The following is a 26,528-nucleotide window of genomic DNA, read 5'->3' as shown; positions in this document are numbered from 1 at the left end:
TGAGAGTCCAGTCCATAGTGGATCTAACATAATAATGTCAAGGTCCAGTCCATAGTGGATCTAACATAATAGTGTGAGTCCAGTCCATAGTGGATCCAACATAATAGTGAGGGTCCAGTCCATAGTGGATCTAACATAATAGAGAGAGTCCAGTCCATAGTGGATCTAACATAATAATGTCAAGGTCCAGTCCATAGTGGATCTAACATAATAGTGAGAGTCCAGTCCATAGTGGATCTAACATGATATTGTGAGAGTCCAGTTCATAGTAGATCTAACATAATAGTGTGAGTCCAGTCCATAGTGGATCTAACATAATAGTGTGAGTCCAGTCCATAGTGGATCTAACATAATAGTGAGAGTCCAGTCCATAGTGGATCTAACATAATAATGTCAAGGTCCAGTCCATAGTGGATCTAACATAATAGTGAGAGTCCAGTCCATAGTGGATCTAACATAATAGTGTGAGAGTCCAGTCCATAGTGGATCTAACATAATAGTGTGAGAGTCCAGTCCATAGTGGATCTAACATAATAGTGTAAGAGTCCAGTCCATAGTGGATCTAACATAATAGTGTGAGAGTCCAGTCCATAGTGGATCTAACATAATAGTGAGAGTCCAGTCCATAGTGGATCTAACATAATAGTGAGAGTCCAGTCCATAGTGGATCTAAAATAATAGTGTGAGAGTCCAGTCCATAGTGGATCTAACATAATAGTGTGAGAGTCCAGTCCATAGTGGATCTAACATAATAGTGTGAGTCCAGTCCATAGTGGATCTAACATAATAGTGAGAGTCCAGTCCATAGTGGATCTAACATAATAGTGAGAGTCCAGTCCATAGTGGATCTAACATATTAGTGTGAGAGTCCAGTCCATAGTGGATCTAACATAATAGTGAGAGTCCAGTCCATAGTGGATCTAACATAATAGTGTGAGAGTCCAGTCCATAGTGGATCTAACACAATAGTGAGAGTCCAGTCCATAGTGGATCTAACATAATAGTGAGAGTCCAGTCCATAGTGGATCTAACATAATAGTGTGAGAGTCCAGTCCATAGTGGATCTAACATAATAGTGAGAGTCCAGTCCATAGTGGATCTAACATAATAGTGTGAGAGTCCTGTCCATAGTGGATCTAACATAATAGTGTGAGAGTCCAGTCCATAGTGGATCTAACGTAATAATGTGAGAGTCCAGTCCATAGTGGATCTAACATAATAGTGTGAGAGTCCAGTCCATAGTGGATCTAACGTAATAGTGTGAGAGTCCAGTCCATAGTGGATCTAACATAATAGTGTGAGAGTCCAGTCCATAGTGGATCTAACATAATAGTGTGAGAGTCCAGTCCATAGTGGATCTAACGTAATAGTGTGAGAGTCCAGTCCATAGTGGATCTAACATAATAGTGTGAGAGTCCAGTCCATAGTGTATCTAACATAATAGTGTGAGAGTCCAGTCCATAGTGGATCTAACGTAATAGTGTGAGAGTCCAGTCCATAGTGGATCTAACATAATAGTGTGAGAGTCCAGTCCATAGTGGATCTAACATAATAGTGTGAGAGTCCAGTCCATAGTGGATCTAACATAATAGTGTGAGTCCAGTCCATAGTGGATCTAACATAATAGTGAGAGTCCAGTCCATAGTGGATCTAACATAATAGTGAGAGTCCAGTCCATAGTGGATCTAACATAATAGTGTGAGAGTCCAGTCCATAGTGGATCTAACGTAATAATGTGAGAGTCCAGTCCATAGTGGATCTAACATAATAGTGTGAGAGTCCAGTCCATAGTGGATCTAACATAATAGTGTGAGAGTCCAGTCCATAGTGGATCTAACATAATAGTGTGAGTCCAGTCCATAGTGGATCTAACATAATAGTGAGAGTCCAGTCCATAGTGGATCTAACATAATAGTGAGAGTCCAGTCCATAGTGGATATAACATAATAGTGTGAGAGTCCAGTCCATAGTGGATCTAACATAATAGTGTGAGAGTCCAGTCCATAGTGGATCTAACATAATAGTGTGAGAGTCCAGTTCATAGTGGATCTAACATAATAGTGTGAGAGTCCAGTCCATAGTGGATCTAACATAATAGTGTGAGTCCAGTCCATAGTGGATCCAACATAATAGTGAGAGTCCAGTCCATAGTGGATCTAACATAATAGTGTGAGAGTCCAGTCCATAGTGGATCTAACACAATAGTGAGAGTCCAGTCCATAGTGGATCTAACATAATAGTGAGAGTCCAGTCCATAGTGGATCTAACATAATAGTGTGAGAGTCCAGTCCATAGTGGATCTAACATAATAGTGTGAGAGTCCAGTTCATAGTGGATCTAACATAATAGTGTGAGAGTCCAGTCCATAGTGGATCTAACATAATAGTGGGAGAGTCCAGTCCATAGTGGATCTAACATAATAGTGAGAGTCCAGTCCATAGTGGATCTAACATAATAATGTCAAGGTCCAGTCCATAGTGGATCTAACATAATAGTGAGAGTCCAGTCCATAGTGGATCTAACATAATAGTGAGAGTTCAGTCCATAGTGGATCTAACATAATAGTGAGAGTCCAGTCCATAGTGGATCTAACATAATAATGTCAAGGTCCAGTCCATAGTGGATCTAACATAATAGTGAGAGTCCAGTCCATAGTGGATCTAACATAATAGTGAGAGTCCAGTCCATAGTGGATCTAACATAATAGTGTGAGTCCAGTCCATAGTGGATCTAACATAATAGTGTGAGTCCAGTCCATAGTGGATCTAACATAATAGTGAGAGTCCAGTCCATAGTGGATCTAACATAATAATGTCAAGGTCCAGTCCATAGTGGATCTAACATAATAGTGAGAGTCCAGTCCATAGTGGATCTAACATAATAGTGTGAGAGTCCAGTCCATAGTGGATCTAACATAATAGTGTGAGAGTCCAGTCCATAGTTGATCTAACATAATAGTGTGAGTCCAGTCCATAGTGGATCTAACATAATAGTGAGAGTCCAGTCCATAGTGGATCTAACATAATAGTGAGAGTCCAGTCCATAGTGGATCTAACATATTAGTGTGAGAGTCCAGTCCATAGTGGATCCAACATAATAGTGAGAGTCCAGTCCATAGTGGATCTAACATAATAGTGTGAGAGTCCAGTCCATAGTGGATCTAACACAATAGTGAGAGTCCAGTCCATAGTGGATCTAACATAATAGTGAGAGTCCAGTCCATAGTGGATCTAACATAATAGTGTGAGAGTCCAGTCCATAGTGGATCTAACATAATAGTGAGAGTCCAGTCCATAGTGGATCTAACATAATAGTGTGAGAGTCCTGTCCATAGTGGATCTAACATAATAGTGTGAGAGTCCAGTCCATAGTGGATCTAACGTAATAATGTGAGAGTCCAGTCCATAGTGGATCTAACATAATAGTGTGAGAGTCCAGTCCATAGTGGATCTAACGTAATAGTGTGAGAGTCCAGTCCATAGTGGATCTAACATAATAGTGTGAGAGTCCAGTCCATAGTGGATCTAACATAATAGTGTGAGAGTCCAGTCCATAGTGGATCTAATGTAATAGTGTGAGAGTCCAGTCCATAGTGGATCTAACATAATAGTGTGAGAGTCCAGTCCATAGTGGATCTAACATAATAGTGTGAGAGTCCAGTCCATAGTGGATCTAACGTAATAGTGTGAGAGTCCAGTCCATAGTGGATCTAACATAATAGTGTGAGAGTCCAGTCCATAGTGGATCTAACATAATAGTGTGAGAGTCCAGTCCATAGTGGATCTAACATAATAGTGTGAGAGTCCAGTCCATAGTGGATCTAACATAATAGTGTGAGAGTCCAGTCCATAGTGGATCTAACATAATAGTGTAAGAGTCCAGTCCATAGTGGATCTAACATAATAGTGTGAGAGTCCAGTCCATAGTGGATCTAACATAATAGTGAGAGTCCAGTCCATAGTGGATCTAACATAATAGTGAGAGTCCAGTCCATAGTGGATCTAACATAATAGTGAGAGTCCAGTCCATAGTGGATCTAACATAATAGTGTGAGAGTCCAGTCCATAGTGGATCTAACATAATAGTGTGAGTCCAGTCCATAGTGGATCTAACATAATAGTGTGAGAGTCCAGTCCATAGTGGATCTAACATAATAGTGAGAGTCCAGTCCATAGTGGATCTAACATAATAGTGTGAGAGTCCAGTCCATAGTGGATCTAACATAATAGTGAGAGTCCAATCCATAGTGGATCTAACATAATAGTGAGAGTCCAGTCCATAGTGGATCTAACATAATAGTGAGAGTCCAGTCCATAGTGGATCTAACATAATAGTGTGAGAGTCCAGTCCATAGTGGATCTAACGTAATAATGTGAGAGTCCAGTCCATAGTGGATCTAACATAATAGTGTGAGAGTCCAGTCCATAGTGGATCTAACATAATAGTGTGAGAGTCCAGTCCATAGTGGATCTAACATAATAGTGTGAGAGTCCAGTCCATAGTGGATCTAACATAATAGTGTGAGAGTCCAGTCCATAGTGGATCTAACATAATAGTGTGAGTCCAGTCCATAGTGGATCTAACATAATAGTGAGAGTCCAGTCCATAGTGGATCTAACATAATAGTGAGAGTCCAGTCCATAGTGGATATAACATAATAGTGTGAGAGTCCAGTCCATAGTGGATCTAACATAATAGTGTGAGAGTCCAGTCCATAGTGGATCTAACATAATAGTGTGAGAGTCCAGTCCATAGTGGATCTAACATAATAGTGTGAGAGTCCAGTCCATAGTGGATCTAACATAATAGTGTGAGAGTCCAGTCCATAGTGGATCTAACATAATAGTGTGAGTCCAGTCCATAGTGGATCTAACATAATAGTGAGAGTCCAGTCCATAGTGGAATATAACATAATAGTGTGAGAGTCCAGTCCATAGTGGATCTAACATAATAGTGTGAGAGTCCAGTCCATAGTGGATCTAACATAATAGTGTGAGAGTCCAGTTCATAGTGGATCTAACATAATAGTGTGAGAGTCCAGTCCATAGTGGATCTAACATAATAGTGGGAGAGTCCAGTCCATAGTGGATCTAACATAATAGTGAGAGTCCAGTCCATAGTGGATCTAACATAATAATGTCAAGGTCCAGTCCATAGTGGATCTAACATAATAGTGAGAGTCCAGTCCATAGTGGATCTAACATAATAGTGAGAGTTCAGTCCATAGTGGATCTAACATAATAGTGAGAGTCCAGTCCATAGTGGATCTAACATAATAATGTCAAGGTCCAGTCCATAGTGGATCTAACATAATAGTGAGAGTCCAGTCCATAGTGGATCTAACATAATAGTGAGAGTCCAGTCCATAGTGGATCTAACATAATAGTGTGAGTCCAGTCCATAGTGGATCTAACATAATAGTGTGAGTCCAGTCCATAGTGGATCTAACATAATAGTGAGAGTCCAGTCCATAGTGGATCTAACATAATAATGTCAAGGTCCAGTCCATAGTGGATCTAACATAATAGTGAGAGTCCAGTCCATAGTGGATCTAACATAATAGTGTGAGAGTCCAGTCCATAGTGGATCTAACATAATAGTGTGAGAGTCCAGTCCATAGTTGATCTAACATAATAGTGTGAGTCCAGTCCATAGTGGATCTAACATAATAGTGAGAGTCCAGTCCATAGTGGATCTAACATAATAGTGAGAGTCCAGTCCATAGTGGATCTAACATATTAGTGTGAGAGTCCAGTCCATAGTGGATCCAACATAATAGTGAGAGTCCAGTCCATAGTGGATCTAACATAATAGTGTGAGAGTCCAGTCCATAGTGGATCTAACACAATAGTGAGAGTCCAGTCCATAGTGGATCTAACATAATAGTGAGAGTCCAGTCCATAGTGGATCTAACATAATAGTGTGAGAGTCCAGTCCATAGTGGATCTAACATAATAGTGAGAGTCCAGTCCATAGTGGATCTAACATAATAGTGTGAGAGTCCTGTCCATAGTGGATCTAACATAATAGTGTGAGAGTCCAGTCCATAGTGGATCTAACGTAATAATGTGAGAGTCCAGTCCATAGTGGATCTAACATAATAGTGTGAGAGTCCAGTCCATAGTGGATCTAACGTAATAGTGTGAGAGTCCAGTCCATAGTGGATCTAACATAATAGTGTGAGAGTCCAGTCCATAGTGGATCTAACATAATAGTGTGAGAGTCCAGTCCATAGTGGATCTAATGTAATAGTGTGAGAGTCCAGTCCATAGTGGATCTAACATAATAGTGTGAGAGTCCAGTCCATAGTGGATCTAACATAATAGTGTGAGAGTCCAGTCCATAGTGGATCTAACGTAATAGTGTGAGAGTCCAGTCCATAGTGGATCTAACATAATAGTGTGAGAGTCCAGTCCATAGTGGATCTAACATAATAGTGTGAGAGTCCAGTCCATAGTGGATCTAACATAATAGTGTGAGAGTCCAGTCCATAGTGGATCTAACATAATAGTGTGAGAGTCCAGTCCATAGTGGATCTAACATAATAGTGTAAGAGTCCAGTCCATAGTGGATCTAACATAATAGTGTGAGAGTCCAGTCCATAGTGGATCTAACATAATAGTGAGAGTCCAGTCCATAGTGGATCTAACATAATAGTGAGAGTCCAGTCCATAGTGGATCTAACATAATAGTGAGAGTCCAGTCCATAGTGGATCTAACATAATAGTGTGAGAGTCCAGTCCATAGTGGATCTAACATAATAGTGTGAGTCCAGTCCATAGTGGATCTAACATAATAGTGTGAGAGTCCAGTCCATAGTGGATCTAACATAATAGTGAGAGTCCAGTCCATAGTGGATCTAACATAATAGTGTGAGAGTCCAGTCCATAGTGGATCTAACATAATAGTGAGAGTCCAATCCATAGTGGATCTAACATAATAGTGAGAGTCCAGTCCATAGTGGATCTAACATAATAGTGAGAGTCCAGTCCATAGTGGATCTAACATAATAGTGTGAGAGTCCAGTCCATAGTGGATCTAACGTAATAATGTGAGAGTCCAGTCCATAGTGGATCTAACATAATAGTGTGAGAGTCCAGTCCATAGTGGATCTAACATAATAGTGTGAGAGTCCAGTCCATAGTGGATCTAACATAATAGTGTGAGAGTCCAGTCCATAGTGGATCTAACATAATAGTGTGAGAGTCCAGTCCATAGTGGATCTAACATAATAGTGTGAGTCCAGTCCATAGTGGATCTAACATAATAGTGAGAGTCCAGTCCATAGTGGATCTAACATAATAGTGAGAGTCCAGTCCATAGTGGATATAACATAATAGTGTGAGAGTCCAGTCCATAGTGGATCTAACATAATAGTGTGAGAGTCCAGTCCATAGTGGATCTAACATAATAGTGTGAGAGTCCAGTCCATAGTGGATCTAACATAATAGTGTGAGAGTCCAGTCCATAGTGGATCTAACATAATAGTGTGAGAGTCCAGTCCATAGTGGATCTAACATAATAGTGTGAGTCCAGTCCATAGTGGATCTAACATAATAGTGAGAGTCCAGTCCATAGTGGAATATAACATAATAGTGTGAGAGTCCAGTCCATAGTGGATCTAACATAATAGTGTGAGAGTCCAGTCCATAGTGGATCTAACATAATAGTGTGAGAGTCCAGTCCATAGTGGATCTAACATAATAGTGAGAGTCCAGTCCATAGTGGATCTAACATAATAATGTCAAGGTCCAGTCCATAGTGGATCTAACATAATAGTGAGAGTCCAGTCCATAGTGGATCTAACATAATAGTGAGAGTCCAGTCCATAGTGGATCTAACATAATAATGTCAAGGTCCAGTCCATAGTGGATCTAACATAATAGTGTGAGTCCAGTCCATAGTGGATCTAACATAATAGTGAGGGTCCAGTCCATAGTGGATCTAACATAATAGAGAGAGTCCAGTCCATAGTGGATCTAACATAATAATGTCAAGGTCCAGTCCATAGTGGATCTAACATAATAATGTCAAGGTCCAGTCCATAGTGGATCTAACATGATATTGTGAGAGTCCAGTCCATAGTAGATCTAACATAATAGTGTGAGAGTCCAGTCCATAGTGGATCTAACATAATAATGAGAGTCCAGTCCATAGTGGATCTAACATAATAGTGTGGGAGTCCAGTCCATGATGGATTTAACATAACGGTGAGAATCCAGTCCAAAGTGGATCCAATATAGTAGCGAGAGTCCAGTCCATAGTGGATCCAATATAGTAGTGAGAGTCCCGTTACACAAGGTGACAACTTCACTGCTTTTGGCTTTTGTGTTTAAAGAATCAATACGTGCTCCCCTGTGCATTGACACCTTGTTGTTGTTGTTGTCATGCAGGGCCAGCTGGTAAACAACATTGAGCACAGTGTGTTGGGGGCCCAGGACCACGTCCAACAAGCCAAGGACATCATCCCCCAGTGCAAGAAGTTGAAAAAGACCAATAAGCGGGTGAGAGTAAACGCAGACGTCTGGGAACTAACCTCTCCCTTTTTGTCTTCTTTCTCTCTCCTTTCCTTGTCGTCTTCCTCCACATTTTGCTCGCGTCCCCCCCGCTCCTCTGACCCTCTCCCAGGGAGAGATGATAGACCGCATAGAGTATAACGTGGAGCACTCGGTAGACTATGTGGAGAGGGCGGTGTCAGACACAAAGAAAGCGGTTAAGTACCAGAGTAAAGCTCTGAAGGTGAGTCACCACAGAGCAGAGGGTGGCCAGGACCACCAGCATGGCGTCTGTTGTTGTTGTTGTCGTTGTTGTGGTGGCATCAGTGTGGTGCATGCATGCCGTGGTCTGTGCTGCTGCATGTCGTGTGCGGGTGTCATCCCAGTACTAAACTCATTCCATCACACCTGCACCACCAAGTCTTAGGTCGTTAAAGCAGCAAAAAATTATAAAAAAGATAATAAAAAAAAAATAGAACTAGTATGCATGAATCTTTAAAAAAAAGGCTTTCTTAAAAAGAAGGGTTTTTAAACCTTTTTTAAAATAATCCAGTCTGTGGTGCCCTCAGGTGGTCAGGGAGAGCCTTCCAAGGCCCTAACCGCCACCCATCTGGAGCAAGGATGAAGTGTCTCGCCCAAAGACATGACGGACGTGACGAGTTTGGTAGAAGGTGGGGATCGAACCAGGAACCCTCAGGCTGCTGGCAAGGCCACTCTCCCAACGGCGCCACGCCGTCCCCCAATGATAGTAGATTTTATTTGTAAAAAGCACTTTACATTGAGCAAACAACCTCAAAGTGCTACAGTGTATTAAAAAATGATTAAAAAAAGATAATAAAAATAAAACTACAACTAGTATGCATATATCTAAAAAAATGAAAAAGATAAAAAGTGTTTTTTTTTAATGAAGGGTTTTTAAGCCTTTTTTTAAATCATCCAAAGTCTGTGGTGCCCTCAGGTGGTCAGGGAGAGCGTTCCAAGGCCCTAACCACCACCCATCAGGAGCAAGGTATCAAAAAGTATGGAAATAATTTTAGTACGGTACCAAAACATTGGTATGGTCACAACCAACGTTCCCTCTAAGGCAGTGGTCCCCAACCACCGGGCCGCGGACCTATTAGTACCGGGCAGCAAAATGAATTAAAAAAAATTTAAAAAAAGTTTTTATTTTATTTTATTTTTATTAAATCAATATGAAAAGCACAATCATCATCAATCAATCAATGTTTATTTATATAGCCCCAAATCACAAATGTCTCAAAGGACTGCACAAATCATTACGACTACAACATCCTCGGAAGAACCCACAAAAGGGCAAGGAAAACTCACACCCAGTGGGCAGGGAGAATTCACATCCAGTGGGACGCCAGTGACAATGCTGACTATGAGAAACCTTGGAGAGGACCTCAGATGTGGGCAACCCCCCCCCCCCTCTAGGGGACCGAAAGCAATAGATGTCGAGCGGGTCTAACATGATACTGTGAAAGTTCAATCCATAGTGGCTCCAACACAGCCGCGAGAGTTCAGTTCAAAGCGGATCCAAGACAGCAGCAAGAGTCCCGTCCACAGGAAACCATCTCAAGCGGAGGCGGATCAGCAGCGTAGAGATGTCCCCAACATCCTGGGTCCCGACGAGCGGTCCATCCTGGGTCTCGACTCTGGACAGCCAGTACTTCATCCATGGTCATCGGACCGGACCCCCTCCACAAGGGAGGGGGGGACATAGGAGAAAAAAGAAAAGAAGCGGCAGATCAACTGGTCTAAAAAGGAGGTCTATTTAAAGGCTAGAGTATACAAATGAGTTTTAAGGTGAGACTTAAATGCTTCTACTGAGGTAGCATCTCGAACTGTTACCGGGAGGGCATTCCAGAGTACTGGAGCCCGAACGGAAAACGCTCTATAGCCCGCAGACTTTTTTTGGGCTCTAGGAATCACTAATAAGCCGGAGTCTTTTGAATGCAGATTTCTTGCCGGGACATATGGTACAATACAATCGGCAAGATAGGATGGAGCTAGACCGTGTAGTATTTTACAATATATACATTATATATCAATATAGATCAATACAGTCTGCAGGGATACAGTCCATAAGCACACATGATTGTATTTATTTATGGAAAAAAATTAAATAAAATAAAAAAAAGTTGCGGAGCAGTTAAATGAACACTTAGCGTCTAACAATCTATGTGAAACCTTTCAATCCGGTTTCAGGGCAAATCACTCCACGGAGACAGCCCTCACAAAAATGACTAATGATCTATTGCTAACGATGGATTCTGATGCGTCATCTATGTTGCTGCTCCTCGATCTTAGCGCTGCTTTCGATACCGTCGATCATAATATTTTATTAGAACGTATCAAAACACGAATTGGTATGTCAGACTTAGCCCTGTCTTGGTTTAACTCTTATCTTACTGATAGGATGCAGTGTGTCTCCCATAACAATGTGACCTCGGACTACGTTAAGGTAACGTGTGGAGTTCCCCAGGGTTCGGTCCTTGGCCCTGCACTCTTCAGCATCTACATGCTGCCGCTATGTGACATCATACGCAAATACGGTGTTAGCTTTCACTGTTATGCTGATGACACCCAACTCTACATGCCCCTAAAGCTGACCAACACGCCGGATTGTAGTCAGCTGGAGGCGTGTCTTAATGAAATTAAACAATGGATGTCCGCTAACTTTTTGCAACTCAACGCCAAAAAAACGGAAACCTCTATTTAATAATACAACTTTAACATTTGACAACCAAACAATTAAACAAGGCGACACGGTAAAGAATCTGGCTATTATCTTCCACCCAACTCTCTCCTTTGAGGCACACATTAAAAGCGTTACTAAAACGGCCTTCTTTCATCTCCGTAATATCGCTCAAATTCGCTCCATTTTGTCCACTACAGACGCTGAGATCATTATCCATGCGTTTGTTACGTCTCTATTACTGTAACGTATTATTTTCGGGTCTCCCCATGTCTAGCATTAAAAGATTACAGTTGGTACAAAATGCGGCTGCTAGACTTTTGACAAGAACAAGAAAGTTTGAACACATTACGCCTGTACTGTATATACCTTTATATACATATATACATACATATATACCTATACTGTATATACCTTTATATACATATATACATACATATATACCTATACTGTATATACCTTTGTATACATATATACATACATATATACCTATACTGTATATACCTATATATACATATATACCTATACTGTATATACCTATATATACATATATACCTATACTGTATATACCTATATATACATATATACCTATACTGTATATACCTATATATACATATATACATATATACATACATATATACCTATACTGTATATACCTTTATATACATACATATATACCTATACTGTATATACCTTTATATACATATATACATACATATATACCTATACTGGCTCACCTGCACTGGCTTCCTGTGCACTTAAGATGTGACTTTAAGGTTTTACTAATTACGTATAAAATACTACACGGTCTAGCTCCAGCCTATCTTGCCGATTGTATTGTACCATATGTCCCGGCAAGAAATCTGCGTTCAAAAGACTCTGGCCTATTAGTGATTCCCAAAGCCCAGAAAAAGTCTGCGGGCTATAGAGCATTTTCATTTCGGGCTCCAGTACTCTGGAATGCCCTCCTGGTAACAGTTCGAGATGCCACCTCAGTAGAAGCATTTAAGTCTCACCTTAAAACTCATTTGTATACTCTAGCCTTTAAATAGACTCCCTTTTTAGACCAGTTGATCTGCCGTTTCTTTTTCTCCTAGATCCCACTCTCCCTTGTGGAGGGGGTCCGGTCCGATCCGGTGGCCATGTACTGCTCGCCAGTGTATCGGCTGGGGACATCTCTGCGCTGCTGATCCGCCTCCGCTTGGGATGGTTTCCTGCTGGCTCCGCTGTGAACGGGACTCTCGCTGCTGTGTTGGATCCGCTTTGGACTGGACTCTCACGACTGTGTTGGATCCATTATGGATTGAACTTTCACAGTATCATGTTAGACCCGCTCGACATCCATTGCTTTCGTCCTCTCCAAGGTTCTCATAGTCATCATTGTCACCGACGTCCCACTGGGTGTGAGTTTTCCTTGCCCTTATGGGGCCTACCGAGGATGTCGTAGTGGTTTGTGCAGCCCTTTGAGACACTAGTGATTTAGGGCTATATAAGTAAACATTGATTGATTGATTGATTGATTGAAAAATGAAAAAAACACCCCCGGTCCGTGGGACAAATTTGCTCTAAGGTACGCGCATGTGCACTTGCACAATGCTCAAGGCGAAGCTGGGCCGCGCACAAAATGGAATAAAAAGATAAGCGCATAACAGTGTGCACGTCTGCTGCCGCTCACATGTGCGCCACTGAAGTTTTGGCCTTTGCTCACACATGAAAAATTGGAGGGGAATTTGGTCCCAAGACTAGATTGGTGTCATGAAAAGATCTGCGTCCTGATGCTTTTGTCTTTGTGCTTTGTCGTGTGTGTGAGAAGAGGTTTCTAACATGTCTTCTTCTGGTCCTCACCTGCTGCCCTGGACGGACTCTTCTTCGGCCTTGTTGCCCACGCTTATTAGAAGAAGATCATGATCGTCATATGCTGCGTGGTCCTGGGAATCATCATCGCGTCTGCCGTGGGCGGCACGCTGGCCTGAAGCCTCTGCAAGCCGCCACCTTTCATTATTTTCCAGCCGTGCAAACGTGGGTCTGTTATTTTCCGTTTTTTCGACTAATTTTTGGAACCTTGGAGACATCCTGCCTGGTGGGTGTGTTGTCGGAGGGTGTAACAACACTAACAGGGAGGGATTCAAGTTGCACCACTGGCAAGAAATCTGCCGCCAGACCCCCATTGAATGTGCCAGAGTGTCTCCACATTTGTAACTTCCTGTAACGATCCATCCAGGTCGTTTTTGGCGTGACTTTCTATTTTCTCAAACATGCAACCATGTTTGAGTCTTGTCAAAATCCCCAAAGTGAAACCTTGTAAAACCATCTTTGTCCATTCCAAGTCTGTTGTGACGGAACCGGGACACTGGCGTTACATTTTGACCTTGAAAACAAGACGGACATGAAGGGGAAATCTGAAAAATGTAATATTGTACTTTGGTAATGTCTATGTATTTGTGTTTTGTTTTTAAAGCCAAGTTTACTGGCACGACTTCTCATGTTTTTGACTTCCATTCAAAGTCCTTCCTAAAAGTGTTGAAATAAAACAAGTCCTGCATGGTTGAAGTTCAGCTGGTATTGTCAAAGGATCTCGTCCGTACTTTAGGTGTAAGCCATCACTGTCAGGTCTTAACACCAAACTATCACACCAGGGGTGTCCAAACTTTAAATTTAAGCATGCGGGGGCCATTTGGATATTTTTCATTTTCAAACCATAACAAAATATATGGATTTTTGTTTTAATCCTTTGAGCTCCTGGGGAGCATAGAGGGTCTAAGTCACTAAAATGTTAAAAATAAGTCAAATTATTATTTTATTTTTTTATTTAATGGTTACAGTAAATCTCTATATCAACTTGAGGTTGATATAAAGTAAAACAAATAAGGTTTTATGCCTTTTCTGTAAAAGACAACTTTGTTTTTTATAGTAAAACTGAAATATGCAGTATTAAGATAGATAGATAGTACTTTATTGATTCCTTCAGGAGAGTTCCTTTATTTAACAATTAAAGCCCTCAAAGATCAATAATGCAGGACACCATTGATTTTAATTATTTAATATTTATATAAAATCCTACTAAATATATTTGAGATCCGAAAGGTTCCCCACTCATAAAATGATGCATTTTTATTCGTTTTTTTTTTTTTTTTTTACTTTCAACACTTAAATGTCAAGATCAACTTCCGATATATCTGTCGATTTTAAGTTTGAACTATTATTTTGTTGGTTTTATGCTCTTTTGTCAAAACTTTGATGTTTTTATATGGCAACCACACAACATATGCAATATTTTTTTCTACATAAAACATTTTAAAGTGATAATTTTTAAGTAATAATTCATTATAACATTGATTTTTTTTGGAGCAACGGGGAAAAAAAAGAAAATAAAGACAAAAGGAACAAAAAAACTGCCTGCATGGCAGCTTTGTGTCAACATTGCCGCTTTTTCTCATTAGATTTCACCTCATTCCACTTTTTTAAAATGTTTTATTTATTTATTTTTGCAAGACTATCAATTTTGCAATTTTTGCAGAATGTGTGGCGGGCCGGTAAACGATTAGCTGCGGGTCGCAAATGGCCCCCGGGCCGCACTTTGGACACCCCTGTATTAAACGGAATAAGAAGCAAGGAATCAGGCAGAGTCATAGTTCAATTTTGCTCATGAGGAGAACGCATGGCGCTGCACACTCAGTTACAGTCTCTGCCTTTGCTCTGAGGCACAGCCCACGCTCTCCTCTATTTATTCCGTTTGGGAGTTCCCTAGTTACATCGCTGAGGCTGCTTCTAAAGGGAGGAGTCACACATTATGTGAGCACCTCAGCACGCACAATATGTGATTATTCAGAAAGGAAATGTGCTGGGGGCCTTGTGATTTTGCCTTGTCTCTGCTTTGTATGCCTGCTGTCGCCTTATCCTCGTTGAGGTCCTTGGCTGTTAACAGGCTAAAATCTTCAAAATGTAATGTACTTTGGTAATGTCTATATGTATTTGTGTTGTTTTTTTAAAGCCAAGTTTATTGGCACGGCTTCTCATGTTTTTAACTTCCTATTCAAAGTCCTTTCTAAAAGTGTTCAAATAAAACAAGTCCTGCATGGTTGAAGTTCATCCAGTTTGGCTGGTATTGTCAAAGGATCTCATCTGTACTTTAGTTGTAAGCCATCACTGTCAGGTCTAAGAACTAAACTATTAAACAGAACAAGTAGCAAGGAATCAGGCAGAGACAGAGTTCAATTTTGCTCATGAGGAGAACGCATGGAGCTGCACACTCAGTTACAGTCTCACCCTAAGCTCTGAGGCACAGCCCACGCACTTTATTTATTCAGTTTGGGAGTTCCGTAGTTACAAAGCGCTGAGGCTGCTTCTAAAGGGAGGAGTCACACATTATGGAAGCCCCCTCAGCACGCACAATACATGATTATTCAGAACGGAAATTTGTATACTCTAGCCTTTAAATAGACTCCCTTTGATCTGCCGTTTCTTTTCTTTTTCTCCTATGTCCCACTCTACCTTGTGGAGGGGGTCCGGTCCGATCCGGTGGCCATGTACTGCTTGCCTGTGTATCGGCTGGGGACATCTCTGCGCTGCTGATCCGCCTCTGTTTGGGATGGTTTCCTGTGAACGGGACTCTCGCTGCTGTGTTGGATCCGCTTTGGACTGGACTCTCGCGGCTGTGTTGGATCCATTATGGATTGAACTTTCACAGTATCATGTTAGACTAGCTCGACATCCATTGCTTTCGTCCTCTCCAAGGTTCTCATAGTCATCATTGTCACCGACGTCCCACTGGGTGTGAGTTTTCCTTGCCCTTATGTGGGCCTACCGAGGATGTGGTAGTGGTTTGTGCAGCCCTTTGAGACACTAGTGATTTAGGGCTATATAAGTAAACATGGATTGATTGAAATGTGCTGGGGGCCTTGTGATTTTGCCTTGTCTCTGCTTCGTCTGCCTGCTGTCACCTTCGTTAAGATCCGGGTACATCCTTGGCTGTGAGCTGTCATGGTCCACGTCTTGGACCATGTCATATTCTGGGTTTTGTTATCATTCTGTGTTGTATTGGTGGCACTTCCTGTTTGGTTTCTGTTGTCATGGTAACTCGTTAGTGTCACCTGTCTCGTTTGCCGTGAAGCACCTGATTCGTGATTATCTCCTTATTTAAGACCACCTTTGTTTGACACTAGTCCTTGGACTCTTGTTTGCTCCCACGCAACAGTTGACGCCGCTCGTCCTGCTTTATGGTAAAGACTACTTTTGTTACCTGTTAGCTTCCACTCTATTGTTGTTTTGTTTATGTCCCTAGCTTCCACGCTATGGTTGTTTTGTTTACGTCCCTAGCTTCCACGCTATTGTTGTTTTGTTTATGTCCCTAGCTTCCACGCTATTGTTGTTTTGTTTATGTCCCTAGCTTCCACGCTATGGTTGTTTTGTTTACGTCACTAGCTTCCACGCTATTGTTGTTTTGTTTATGTCCCTAGCTTCCACGCTATTGTTGTTTTGTTTATGTCCCTAGCTTCCACGCTATTGTTGTTTTGTTTATGTCCCTAGCTTCCACGCTATTGTTGTTTTGTTTATGTCCCTAGCTTCCACGCTATTGTTGTTTTGTTTATGTCCCTAGCTTCCACGCTATTGTTGTTTTGTTTATGTCTCTAGCTTCCACGCTATTGTTGTTTTGTTTATGTCCCTAGCTTCCACGCTATTGTTGTTTTGTTTATGTCCCTAGCTTCCACGCTGTTGTTGTTTTGTTTATGTCCCTAGCTTCCACGCTATTGTTGTTTTGTTTATGTCCCTAGCTTCCACGCTATTGTTGTTTTGTTTATGTCCCTAGCTTCCACGCTATTGTTGTTTTGTTTATGTCCCTAGCTTCCACGCTATTGTTGTTTTGTTTATGTCCCTAGCTTCCACGCTATGGTTGTTTTGTTTATGTCCCTAGCTTCCACGCTATTGTTGTTTTGTTTATGTCCCTAGCTTCCACGCTATGGTTGTTTTGTTTATGTCCCTAGCTTCCACGCTATTGTTGTTTTGTTTATGTCCCTAGCTTCCACGCTATTGTTGTTTTGTTTATGTCCCTAGCTTCCACGCTATTGTTGTTTTGTTTATGTCCCTAGCTTCCACGCTATGGTTGTTTTGTTTATGTCCCTAGCTTCCACGCTATGGTTGTTTTGTTTATGTCCCTAGCTTCCACGCTATTGTTGTTTTGTTTATGTCCCTAGCTTCCACGCTATTGTTGTTTTGTTTATGTCCCTAGCTTCCACGCTATTGTTGTTTTGTTTATGTCCCTAGCTTCCACGCTATTGTTGTTTGTTTATGTCCCTAGCTTCCACGCTATTGTTGTTTTGTTTATGTCCCTAGCTTCCACGCTATGGTTGTTTTGTTTATGTCCCTAGCTTCCACGCTATGGTTGTTTTGTTTATGTCCCTAGCTTCCACGCTATTGTTGTTTTGTTTATGTCCCTAGCTTCCACGCTATTGTTGTTTTGTTTATGTCCCTAGCTTCCACGCTATTGTTGTTTTGTTTATGTCCCTAGCTTCCACGCTATTGTTGTTTTGTTTATGTCCCTAGCTTCCACGCTATTGTTGTTTTGTTTACGTCCCTAGCTGCCACGCTATTGTTGTTTTGTTTACGTCCCTAGCTTCCACGCTATTGTTGTTTTGTTTACGTCCCTAGCTTCCACGCTATTGTTGTTTTGTTTACGTCCCTAGCTTCCACGCTATTGTTGTTTTGTTTACGTCCCTAGCTTCCACGCTATTGTTGTTTTGTTTACGTCCCTAGCTTCCACGCTATTGTTGTTTTTTTTACGTCCCTAGCTTCCACGCTATTGTTGTTTTGTTTACGTCCCTAGCTTCCACGCTATTGTTGTTTTGTTTACGTCCCTAGCTTCCACGCTATTGTTGTTTTGTTTATGTCCCTAGCTTCCACGCTATTGTTGTTTTGTTTATGTCCCTAGCTTCCACGCTATTGTTGTTTTGTTTATGTCCCTAGCTTCCACGCTATTGTTGTTTTGTTTATGTCCCTAGCTTCCACGCTATGGTTGTTTTGTTTATGTCCCTAGCTTCCACGCTATGGTTGTTTTGTTTATGTCCCTAGCTTCCACGCTATGGTTGTTTTGTTTATGTCCCTAGCTTCCACGCTATGGTTGTTTTGTTTATGTCCCTAGCTTCCACGCTATTGTTGTTTTGTTTATGTCCCTAGCTTCCACGCTATGGTTGTTTTGTTTATGTCCCTAGCTTCCACGCTATGGTTGTTTTGTTTATGTCCCTAGCTTCCACGCTATTGTTGTTTTGTTTATGTCCCTAGCTTCCACGCTATTGTTGTTTTGTTTATGTCCCTAGCTTCCACGCTATTGTTGTTTTGTTTATGTCCCTAGCTTCCACGCTATTGTTGTTTTGTTTATGTCCCTAGCTTCCACGCTATTGTTGTTTTGTTTACGTCCCTAGCTTCCACGCTATTGTTGTTTTGTTTACGTCCCTAGCTGCCACGCTATTGTTGTTTTGTTTACGTCCCTAGCTTCCACGCTATTGTTGTTTTGTTTACGTCCCTAGCTTCCACGCTATTGTTGTTTTGTTTACGTCCCTAGCTTCCACGCTATTGTTGTTTTTTTTACGTCCCTAGCTTCCACGCTATTGTTGTTTTGTTTACGTCCCTAGCTTCCACGCTATTGTTGTTTTGTTTATGTCCCTAGCTTCCACGCTATTGTTGTTTTGTTTATGTCCCTAGCTTCCACGCTATTGTTGTTTTGTTTATGTCCCTAGCTTCCACGCTATTGTTGTTTTGTTTATGTCCCTAGCTTCCACGCTATGGTTGTTTTGTTTATGTCCCTAGCTTCCACGCTATGGTTGTTTTGTTTATGTCCCTAGCTTCCACGCTATTGTTGTTTTGTTTATGTCCCTAGCTTCCACGCTATTGTTGTTTTGTTTATGTCCCTAGCTTCCACGCTATTGTTGTTTTGTTTATGTCCCTAGCTTCCACGCTATTGTTGTTTTGTTTATGTCCCTAGCTTCCACGCTATTGTTGTTTTGTTTATGTCCCTAGCTTCCACGCTATTGTTGTTTTGTTTATGTCCCTAGCTTCCACGCTATTGTTGTTTTGTTTATGTCCCTAGCTTCCACGCTATTGTTGTTTTGTTTATGTCCCTAGCTTCCACGCTATTGTTGTTTTGTTTATGTCCCTATCTTCCACGCTATTGTTGTTTTGTTTATGTCCCTAGCTTCCACGCTATTGTTGTTTTGTTTATGTCCCTAGCTTCCACGCTATTGTTGTTTTGTTTATGTCCCTAGCTTCCACGCTATGGTTGTTTTGTTTATGTCCCTAGCTTCCACGCTATGGTTGTTTTGTTTATGTCCCTAGCTTCCACGCGATTGTTGTTTTGTTTATGTCCCTAGCTTCCACGCTATGGTTGTTTTGTTTATGTCCCTAGCTTCCACGCTATTGTTGTTTTGTTTATGTCCCTAGCTTCCACGCTATTGTTGTTTTGTTTATGTCCCTAGCTTCCACGCTATTGTTGTTTTGTTTATGTCCCTAGCTTCCACGCTATTGTTGTTTTGTTTATGTCCCTAGCTTCCACGCTATTGTTGTTTTGTTTATGTCCCTAGCTTCCACGCTATTGTTGTTTTGTTTATGTCCCTAGCTTCCACGCTATTGTTGTTTTGTTTATGTCCCTAGCTTCCACGCTATTGTTGTTTTGTTTATGTCCCTAGCTTCCACGCTATTGTTGTTTTGTTTATGTCCCTAGCTTCCACGCTATTGTTGTTTTGTTTATGTCCCTAGCTTCCACGCTATTGTTGTTTTGTTTATGTCCCTAGCTTCCACGCTATTGTTGTTTTGTTTATGTCCCTAGCTTCCACGCTATGGTTGTTTTGTTTATGTCCCTAGCTTCCACGCTATTGTTGTTTTGTTTATGTCCCTAGCTTCCACGCTATGGTTGTTTTGTTTATGTCCCTAGCTTCCACGCTATTGTTGTTTTGTTTATGTCCCTAGCTTCCACGCTATTGTTGTTTTGTTTATGTCCCTAGCTTCCACGCTATTGTTGTTTTGTTTATGTCCCTAGCTTCCACGCTATGGTTGTTTTGTTTATGTCCCTAGCTTCCACGCTATGGTTGTTTTGTTTATGTCCCTAGCTTCCACGCTATTGTTGTTTTGTTTATGTCCCTAGCTTCCACGCTATTGTTGTTTTGTTTATGTCCCTAGCTTCCACGCTATTGTTGTTTTGTTTATGTCCCTAGCTTCCACGCTATTGTTGTTTTGTTTATGTCCCTAGCTTCCACGCTATTGCTTTTTGTTCCTTCAAGCTCCCACGCTAGTTCTGTTAGTTTTTGGTAGTGCCTTTGTTCAAGTGTCTTTGTTTTTAGTTTGTTTTATAGCAGGGGTAGGGAACCTGTGGCTCTTTTGATGACTGCATCTGGCTCTCGGATAAATCTGAGCTGACATTGCTTAACACGATAAGTAATGAATAATTCCACTTGTAATCAACGTGTTAAAAATAACGATCAAAATACAAAACATGCTCATGCATTTGAATCCATCCGTCCTTTTTCTACCGCACTTGTTCAAGAAGTTGCATTAAGGGTAAGAAGTGATTAATTTATTCTGGGTTAGTTTCGGGCTAGCTCTCCTGGGGGTTCTTCAGACCGCCAAGCACCGACATGAGAGCCTGTTTCAGGGTTACAATATTTTTCTATTTTTCAATAAGTCTCTCAGTTGGTTTCCAGCAATTGTCTTTTTCTTTCGTTCTCGCTCGCGCTCTGGCTCCAGCTCCTACCCCGTCTCTACTCCTGGCTGCTGCTTATAAACAGAGCGACAGGGGATGAGATAACAAGGCCCAGGTGGGCCGTCTACGCACCTTTCGCTGATTTCTAGGCTGGTCTTGGCAACACCCTGCTTCGCTGCAGGCCCGCAGACCACGCCCCTCCCCACAGTTAGCTTCAGAATAACAATGTTATTACAAAGAATGAGAGACCCGTTATACTCTATGTTGGTCTTACTTAAAAATGCACACGTTTAGTTGTGTTCAGTGCTAAAAAATATTTTATGGCTTCTACGGAAATACATTTTAAAATATTTGGATACTTGGCTCTCGCAGGCAAAAAGGTTCCCGACTCCTGTTTTATAGTATAAATAAATTAGTATTCCTACCTCACGCTGCACCCACGGGAGAACGCAAACCACGCCACGATGCCAGCAAAGCGTCACATTAGCGAGCTAAAAGACAGAAAACATCTGCGGCGAGGCCACCCCTCACATGCCGTGGAAGATCACAAGTTGTGTGCCCTTGCACGAAGCAGAAAAAGAGCACAATTGATAATAACTATAGCAACGGCCCTTAAGCATAAGAGTTGTGTGATAACTTATATATAATTATTAGAAACACATATCTCCTCTCCTTTACACACAACGCCATTAAGTTGCATGTCAAAAAAAGAAAATTGATGTGAAAAGCAGGAAGTTGACATTGACAACAAAAGCAAAAGATGGACTGATTAATAGATGTCATCAGTGTTTGAACCTGATGGCATTTCGCTGACATTCTGGGAACTCGTCCTAATGTCCGGCACATCCCTGAATGTTGGTATCGGGACAACACTAGTTTGAAGTTTGCCTGCTTAATATTATCCATCTGGTTGCATTCTCTGTACAAAGCCTTAATGGGATAGAAAACAGAGGAATACAACACTCCAACATGACAATCTTTCACTCAATATTTATTGTGTATTTGATCATTTTAACGGAAAAGACAACACTTTGATAGTAAAAATGATTATTTTGCAAGTTCATGCCCTATGGAGGTGACATACCATGACATGGGACACCGTGTAAATACAAAGGGTTGGATAAGAGCACCAAGTCCACCACAGTTGTGTAAAAGTAATAATACGGCCTGAGAGGATTACAATGGGAGTTTCTATTGAAGAAGATATTTAAGAAGGCTGTTTTCTTAACCCAACAGGCATTTCAGTTGACTGGAAACAAGTGGAAGTTCTTTGTCAGAGACACTCGGTCTTTATTTGGCATCTGTCCGTACTTTAAGTTCGACTTTTCAAAGCGTTGCGTGACCTGTGGGGGTGGAACAAAATGTGTGATCAGCAGTTTGATTTGCTCCGCACTACAGAACGTGTGGATTTCTAACGTCCAATTTAGTCCTAATCACCAGAATAAAGATGAGTTGACTGTCAAAATATTTTGAGAATAAAGTAACAAAAATGAATGATGTCCATAGAGATTTTTTTTTTATAAAGTTGTATTTTTCCAAAACATGAAGTGCCAATATTACGAAGAATAAAAAGGGCAGGAGTTTTCCGCGAATACATTCAGAATTTTTGATGAATTCAATTGTAATTTATAAGAAGTCATACTTTTATGATAATTCAGTTTTATGTGAATCATTTTTTTTGTCCAAAGTAACACTTCTACAAGAATAAATTAGCAATTTTACAACTAAAAAGTTTTTGATATTTCAATGACTATTTATACTTTTGGTCAAAAATTAATTTTAATAAAGATGACATGTGAACGAAGGCATGATTTAAAGGGGAACATTATCAGCAGACCTATGTAAGCGTCAATATATACCTTGATGGTGCAGAAAAAAGACCATCTATTTTTTTAACCGATTTCCAAACTCTAAATGGGTGAATTTTGGCGAATTAAACGCCTTTCTGTTTATCGCGCTGGAGGGGATGATGTCAGAATGTGACGTCGCCGAGGTAATACAGCCGCCATTTTCATTTTCAACCCATTGTAAACATTGGGTCTCAGCTCTGTTATTTTCCGTTTTTTCGACTATTTTTTGGAACCTTGGAGACATCATGCGTTGTCGGAGGGTGTAACAACACTAACAGGGAGGGATTCAAGTTGCACCGAAGATGCGAAAGTGTCTGCCGCCAGACCCCCATTGAATGTACCAAAGTGTCTCCACATTTGACCGGCGATGCTAAGACAGACATGGCACAGAGATGTATGGATAACCTGCAGATGCATTTGCAATGATAAAGTCAACAAAATCACAAAGTTGAGTTTTGTTGATGTTGACTTATGTGCTAATCAGACATATTTGGTCGCGTCGTGACTGCCAGATAATCGATGCTAACATGCTATTTACCGGCGGTGCCAAAGCAGACATGGCACAGAGATGTATGGATAACCTGCAGATGCATTTGCAACTATATTACGTTTCCTTCCACCCACATTTAATGCGAAACAAACACTTACCAATCAACGGATTTAAGTTGCTCCAGTGTCACAAGCTGCGAAAGTCCTGATCGTTTGGTCCGCTCATTTTACCGGCGATGCTAACGCAGCTATTCGGCCATGCTATGGCTATGAATAGCGTCAATAGCTATTCGCTCAATAGCTTCAGTTTCTTCTTCAATACTTTCATACTCCAACCATCCGTTTCAATACATGCGTAATCTGTTGAATCGCTTAAGTTGCTGAAATCCGAGTCTAAATCCGAGCTAATTTCGCTATATCTTGCTGTGCTATTCACCATTGTTTGTTTACATTGGCAGCACTGTGTGACGTCACAGGGAAATGGATAGTGGCATCGCAGATAGCAAACATGAAGCACTTTAAAGCTTTCTTTAGGGATATTCGGAGACCGGTAAAATTTTGAAAAAAACTTCAAAAAATACAAAATGCCACTGGGAACTGATTTTTACTGTTTTTAACCCTTTTGAAATTGTGATAATGTTCCCCTTTAAGGCAAGTGCGAATTTCAGTAGAATAACGGGGGAACATTGCAATAAAAAAAAAGTTGGAACTTGTGTGACAATAAGTTGAAGTTAAAGTAGCAATGATTGTCACACACACACTAAGTGTGGCGAAATTATTCTCTGCATTTGACCCATCATCCTTGACCAAAACCTGGGAGGTGAGGGGAGCACTGGGCAGCAGCGGTGGCCGTGCCCGGGAATCATTTATGGTGATTTAACCCCCAATTCCAAGCCTTGATGCTGAGTGCCAAACAGGGAAGTAATGGCTCCCATTTTTATAGTCTTTGGTATGACTCGGCCGGGGTTTGAACTCACGACCTACCCATCTCAGGGCGGACACTCTAACCACTAGGCCACTGAGTAGTTTATAAATTAAATATGTTCTGATTTTATCAGGAGAAAAAGTTTAAATAGCACAACCATAAGGTATTAATTGAATGAGAGCATAATTCGATTTTTCTAAGAAGAAAAATACACTTTTACAAGAATAAAGTATACTTCAACAAAAAAGGTCAACGCTAGTGTTAGAATAAATTACGAATTACACATTTATAAAAATAGAAAAAATACATGTAAATTGCACTCAAAAGAGAGAAAATGTCATTTTCAAAGAGGATCTGAGTGGAATTTTACAAGAAGTAAGTCATACATTGGAATGTTATTTGAATAAAATTGTAAAAAAAAAAATCTATGAAATATCACTAATGTTTATTGTTTATTGTGAGTGAACTGTGGTGCTGAATTTCCTCCAGGTATCAATAAAGTACTTTCTATTCTATTCTAATAATAGTAATACATTTTATTTGTAAAAAAAAAAACACTTTACATTGAGCAAACAACCTCAAAGTGCTACGGTGTATTAAAACTTAATAATAATAAAAACTAGAACAGCCTAATAGCTAGAATGAGTATGCATATATCTATTTTTAAAAGAAGGGTTTTTGAGCCTTTTTTAAAAGCATCCACCGTCTGAGGTGCCCTCAGGTGGTCAGGGAGAGCGTTCCACAGACTGGGAGCAGTGGAGCAGAAAGCCCAGTCTCCCATAGTTCGTAGCGTTGTCCTTGGAGGTTCTATTGTATTCTAATCTTGTAACTTTAAACTTTTGTCTTGTACTGTAATTATTATGTGCAAACATAGATATGAGTGGGCAACACGTACCATTCTGAACAGCTCCTCGATGTGTTCCTCACGTGCATAAGTGTTAAACACATCAACAAGATGCCCAATAAGGACTGAACCCTTCACCGGGTGTCTGTATGACACGGTATCTGCAGGAAAGAAACAACAATCATTGACTTCATACATTTACCCCCCTTGGTGCGCTTGTTGCTTAAATCACTGTTTTACAACCAGTCTGGTGTGCCGTGAGAGATGATCTCATTTCACCTATTTGGGTTAAAAATATTTTATGCAAAGCAGTAATTATAGTCTGCAAATGATGTGTTGTTGTTGAGTGTCTGCGCTGTCTAGAGCTCGGCAGAGTAACCGTGTAATACTCTTCCATATCAGTAGGTGGCAGCAGGTAGCCAATTGCGTTGTAGATGTCAGAAACAGCGGGAGGCAGCGTGCAGGTAAAAAGGTGTCTAATGCTTAAACCAAAAATAAGCAAAAGGTGAGTGCCCCTAAGAAAAGGCATTGAAGCTTAGGGAAGGCGATGCAGAACGAAACTAAAACTGAACTGGCTACAAAGTAAACAAAAACAGAATGCTGGACGACAGCAAAGACTTACTGTGGAGCAAAGACAATGTACATCTGAACATGACGTGACAATCAACAATGTCCCCACAAAGAAGGATTGAAAACAACTGAAATATTCTTGATTGCTAAAACAAAGTAGATGCGGGGAATATCGCTCAAAGATCGACATGAAACTGCTACAGGAAAATTAAAAAAAAAAGATTAAAAAAACACCAAAATAGGAGCGCAAGACAAGAACTAAAACACTACACAGAAGAAATATATATGTATATGTATGTATATGTGTGGGTATTTATATATGTATGTGTGTGTGTATAAATGTGTATGTATATGTGTGTATATATATGTGTATATATATGTTTGGGCATATATATGTATACATGTATGTGTATATATGTATACATGTGTGTATATATGTATACATGTATGTGTGTATATATATGTATACGTGTGTATATATGTATGTGTATATATATATATATATATGTATACATGTATGTGTATACATGTATGTGTATATATATGTATATATGTATATGTGTATATATATTTGTGTGTGTGTGTGTATATATATTTGTGTGTGTGTATATATATGTATGTGTGTATATATATGTGTATGTATATATGTATATATACGTACATACATATATTTATATATATGTGTATATATATGTATATTTACATATATATATATGTGTATATATACATATATATATACATATGTGTATATATACACATATATTTATGTATGTACGTATAAACATACATATATATGTGTATATATATATATATATATATATATATACACACACATATATGTGTGTATATATATATATATATATATATGTATATATATATATATATGTGTGTATATATATATATATATATATATATATATGTATATATATATATAATATACGTAACCCAGGTGATAAAACCCCATTAAAT

At 40.2% G+C, this 26,528-nt stretch overlaps 2 protein-coding genes across 2 annotated transcripts in view; one reads left to right on the top strand and one right to left on the bottom strand.

The window, feature by feature from the left end:
* LOC133537324 (syntaxin-1A-like) overlaps nt 1-13,740 on the top strand; it is a 191,845-nt gene extending 178,105 nt beyond the window's left edge. Inside the window, exons 9-10 of the mRNA XM_061878357.1 lie at nt 8,629-8,739; nt 13,092-13,740. Of these exons, the coding sequence (XP_061734341.1) occupies nt 8,629-8,739; nt 13,092-13,169 (189 nt within the window). The 3' untranslated portion in view covers nt 13,170-13,740. The remainder of the gene's footprint in view (nt 1-8,628; nt 8,740-13,091) is intronic.
* An 8,111-nt stretch (nt 13,741-21,851) lies between these two features.
* The window catches only part of LOC133537235 (caspase a-like), a 21,095-nt gene continuing 16,418 nt past the window's right edge, over nt 21,852-26,528 (bottom strand). The window contains exons 7-8 of the mRNA XM_061878181.1: nt 25,041-25,150; nt 21,852-22,224 (exon numbers count right to left, since the gene is read on the bottom strand). Coding sequence (XP_061734165.1) covers nt 22,123-22,224; nt 25,041-25,150 — 212 coding nt within the window. The 3' untranslated portion in view covers nt 21,852-22,122. The remainder of the gene's footprint in view (nt 22,225-25,040; nt 25,151-26,528) is intronic.

The sequence above is a fragment of the Nerophis ophidion genome, linkage group LG18, assembly GCF_033978795.1.
Source record: "Nerophis ophidion isolate RoL-2023_Sa linkage group LG18, RoL_Noph_v1.0, whole genome shotgun sequence".
Taxonomy (NCBI): Eukaryota; Metazoa; Chordata; class Actinopteri; order Syngnathiformes; family Syngnathidae; genus Nerophis; species Nerophis ophidion.
Note: the sequence above shows the minus strand (reverse complement) of the source record. Positions and strands in the feature narration are given on the sequence as shown.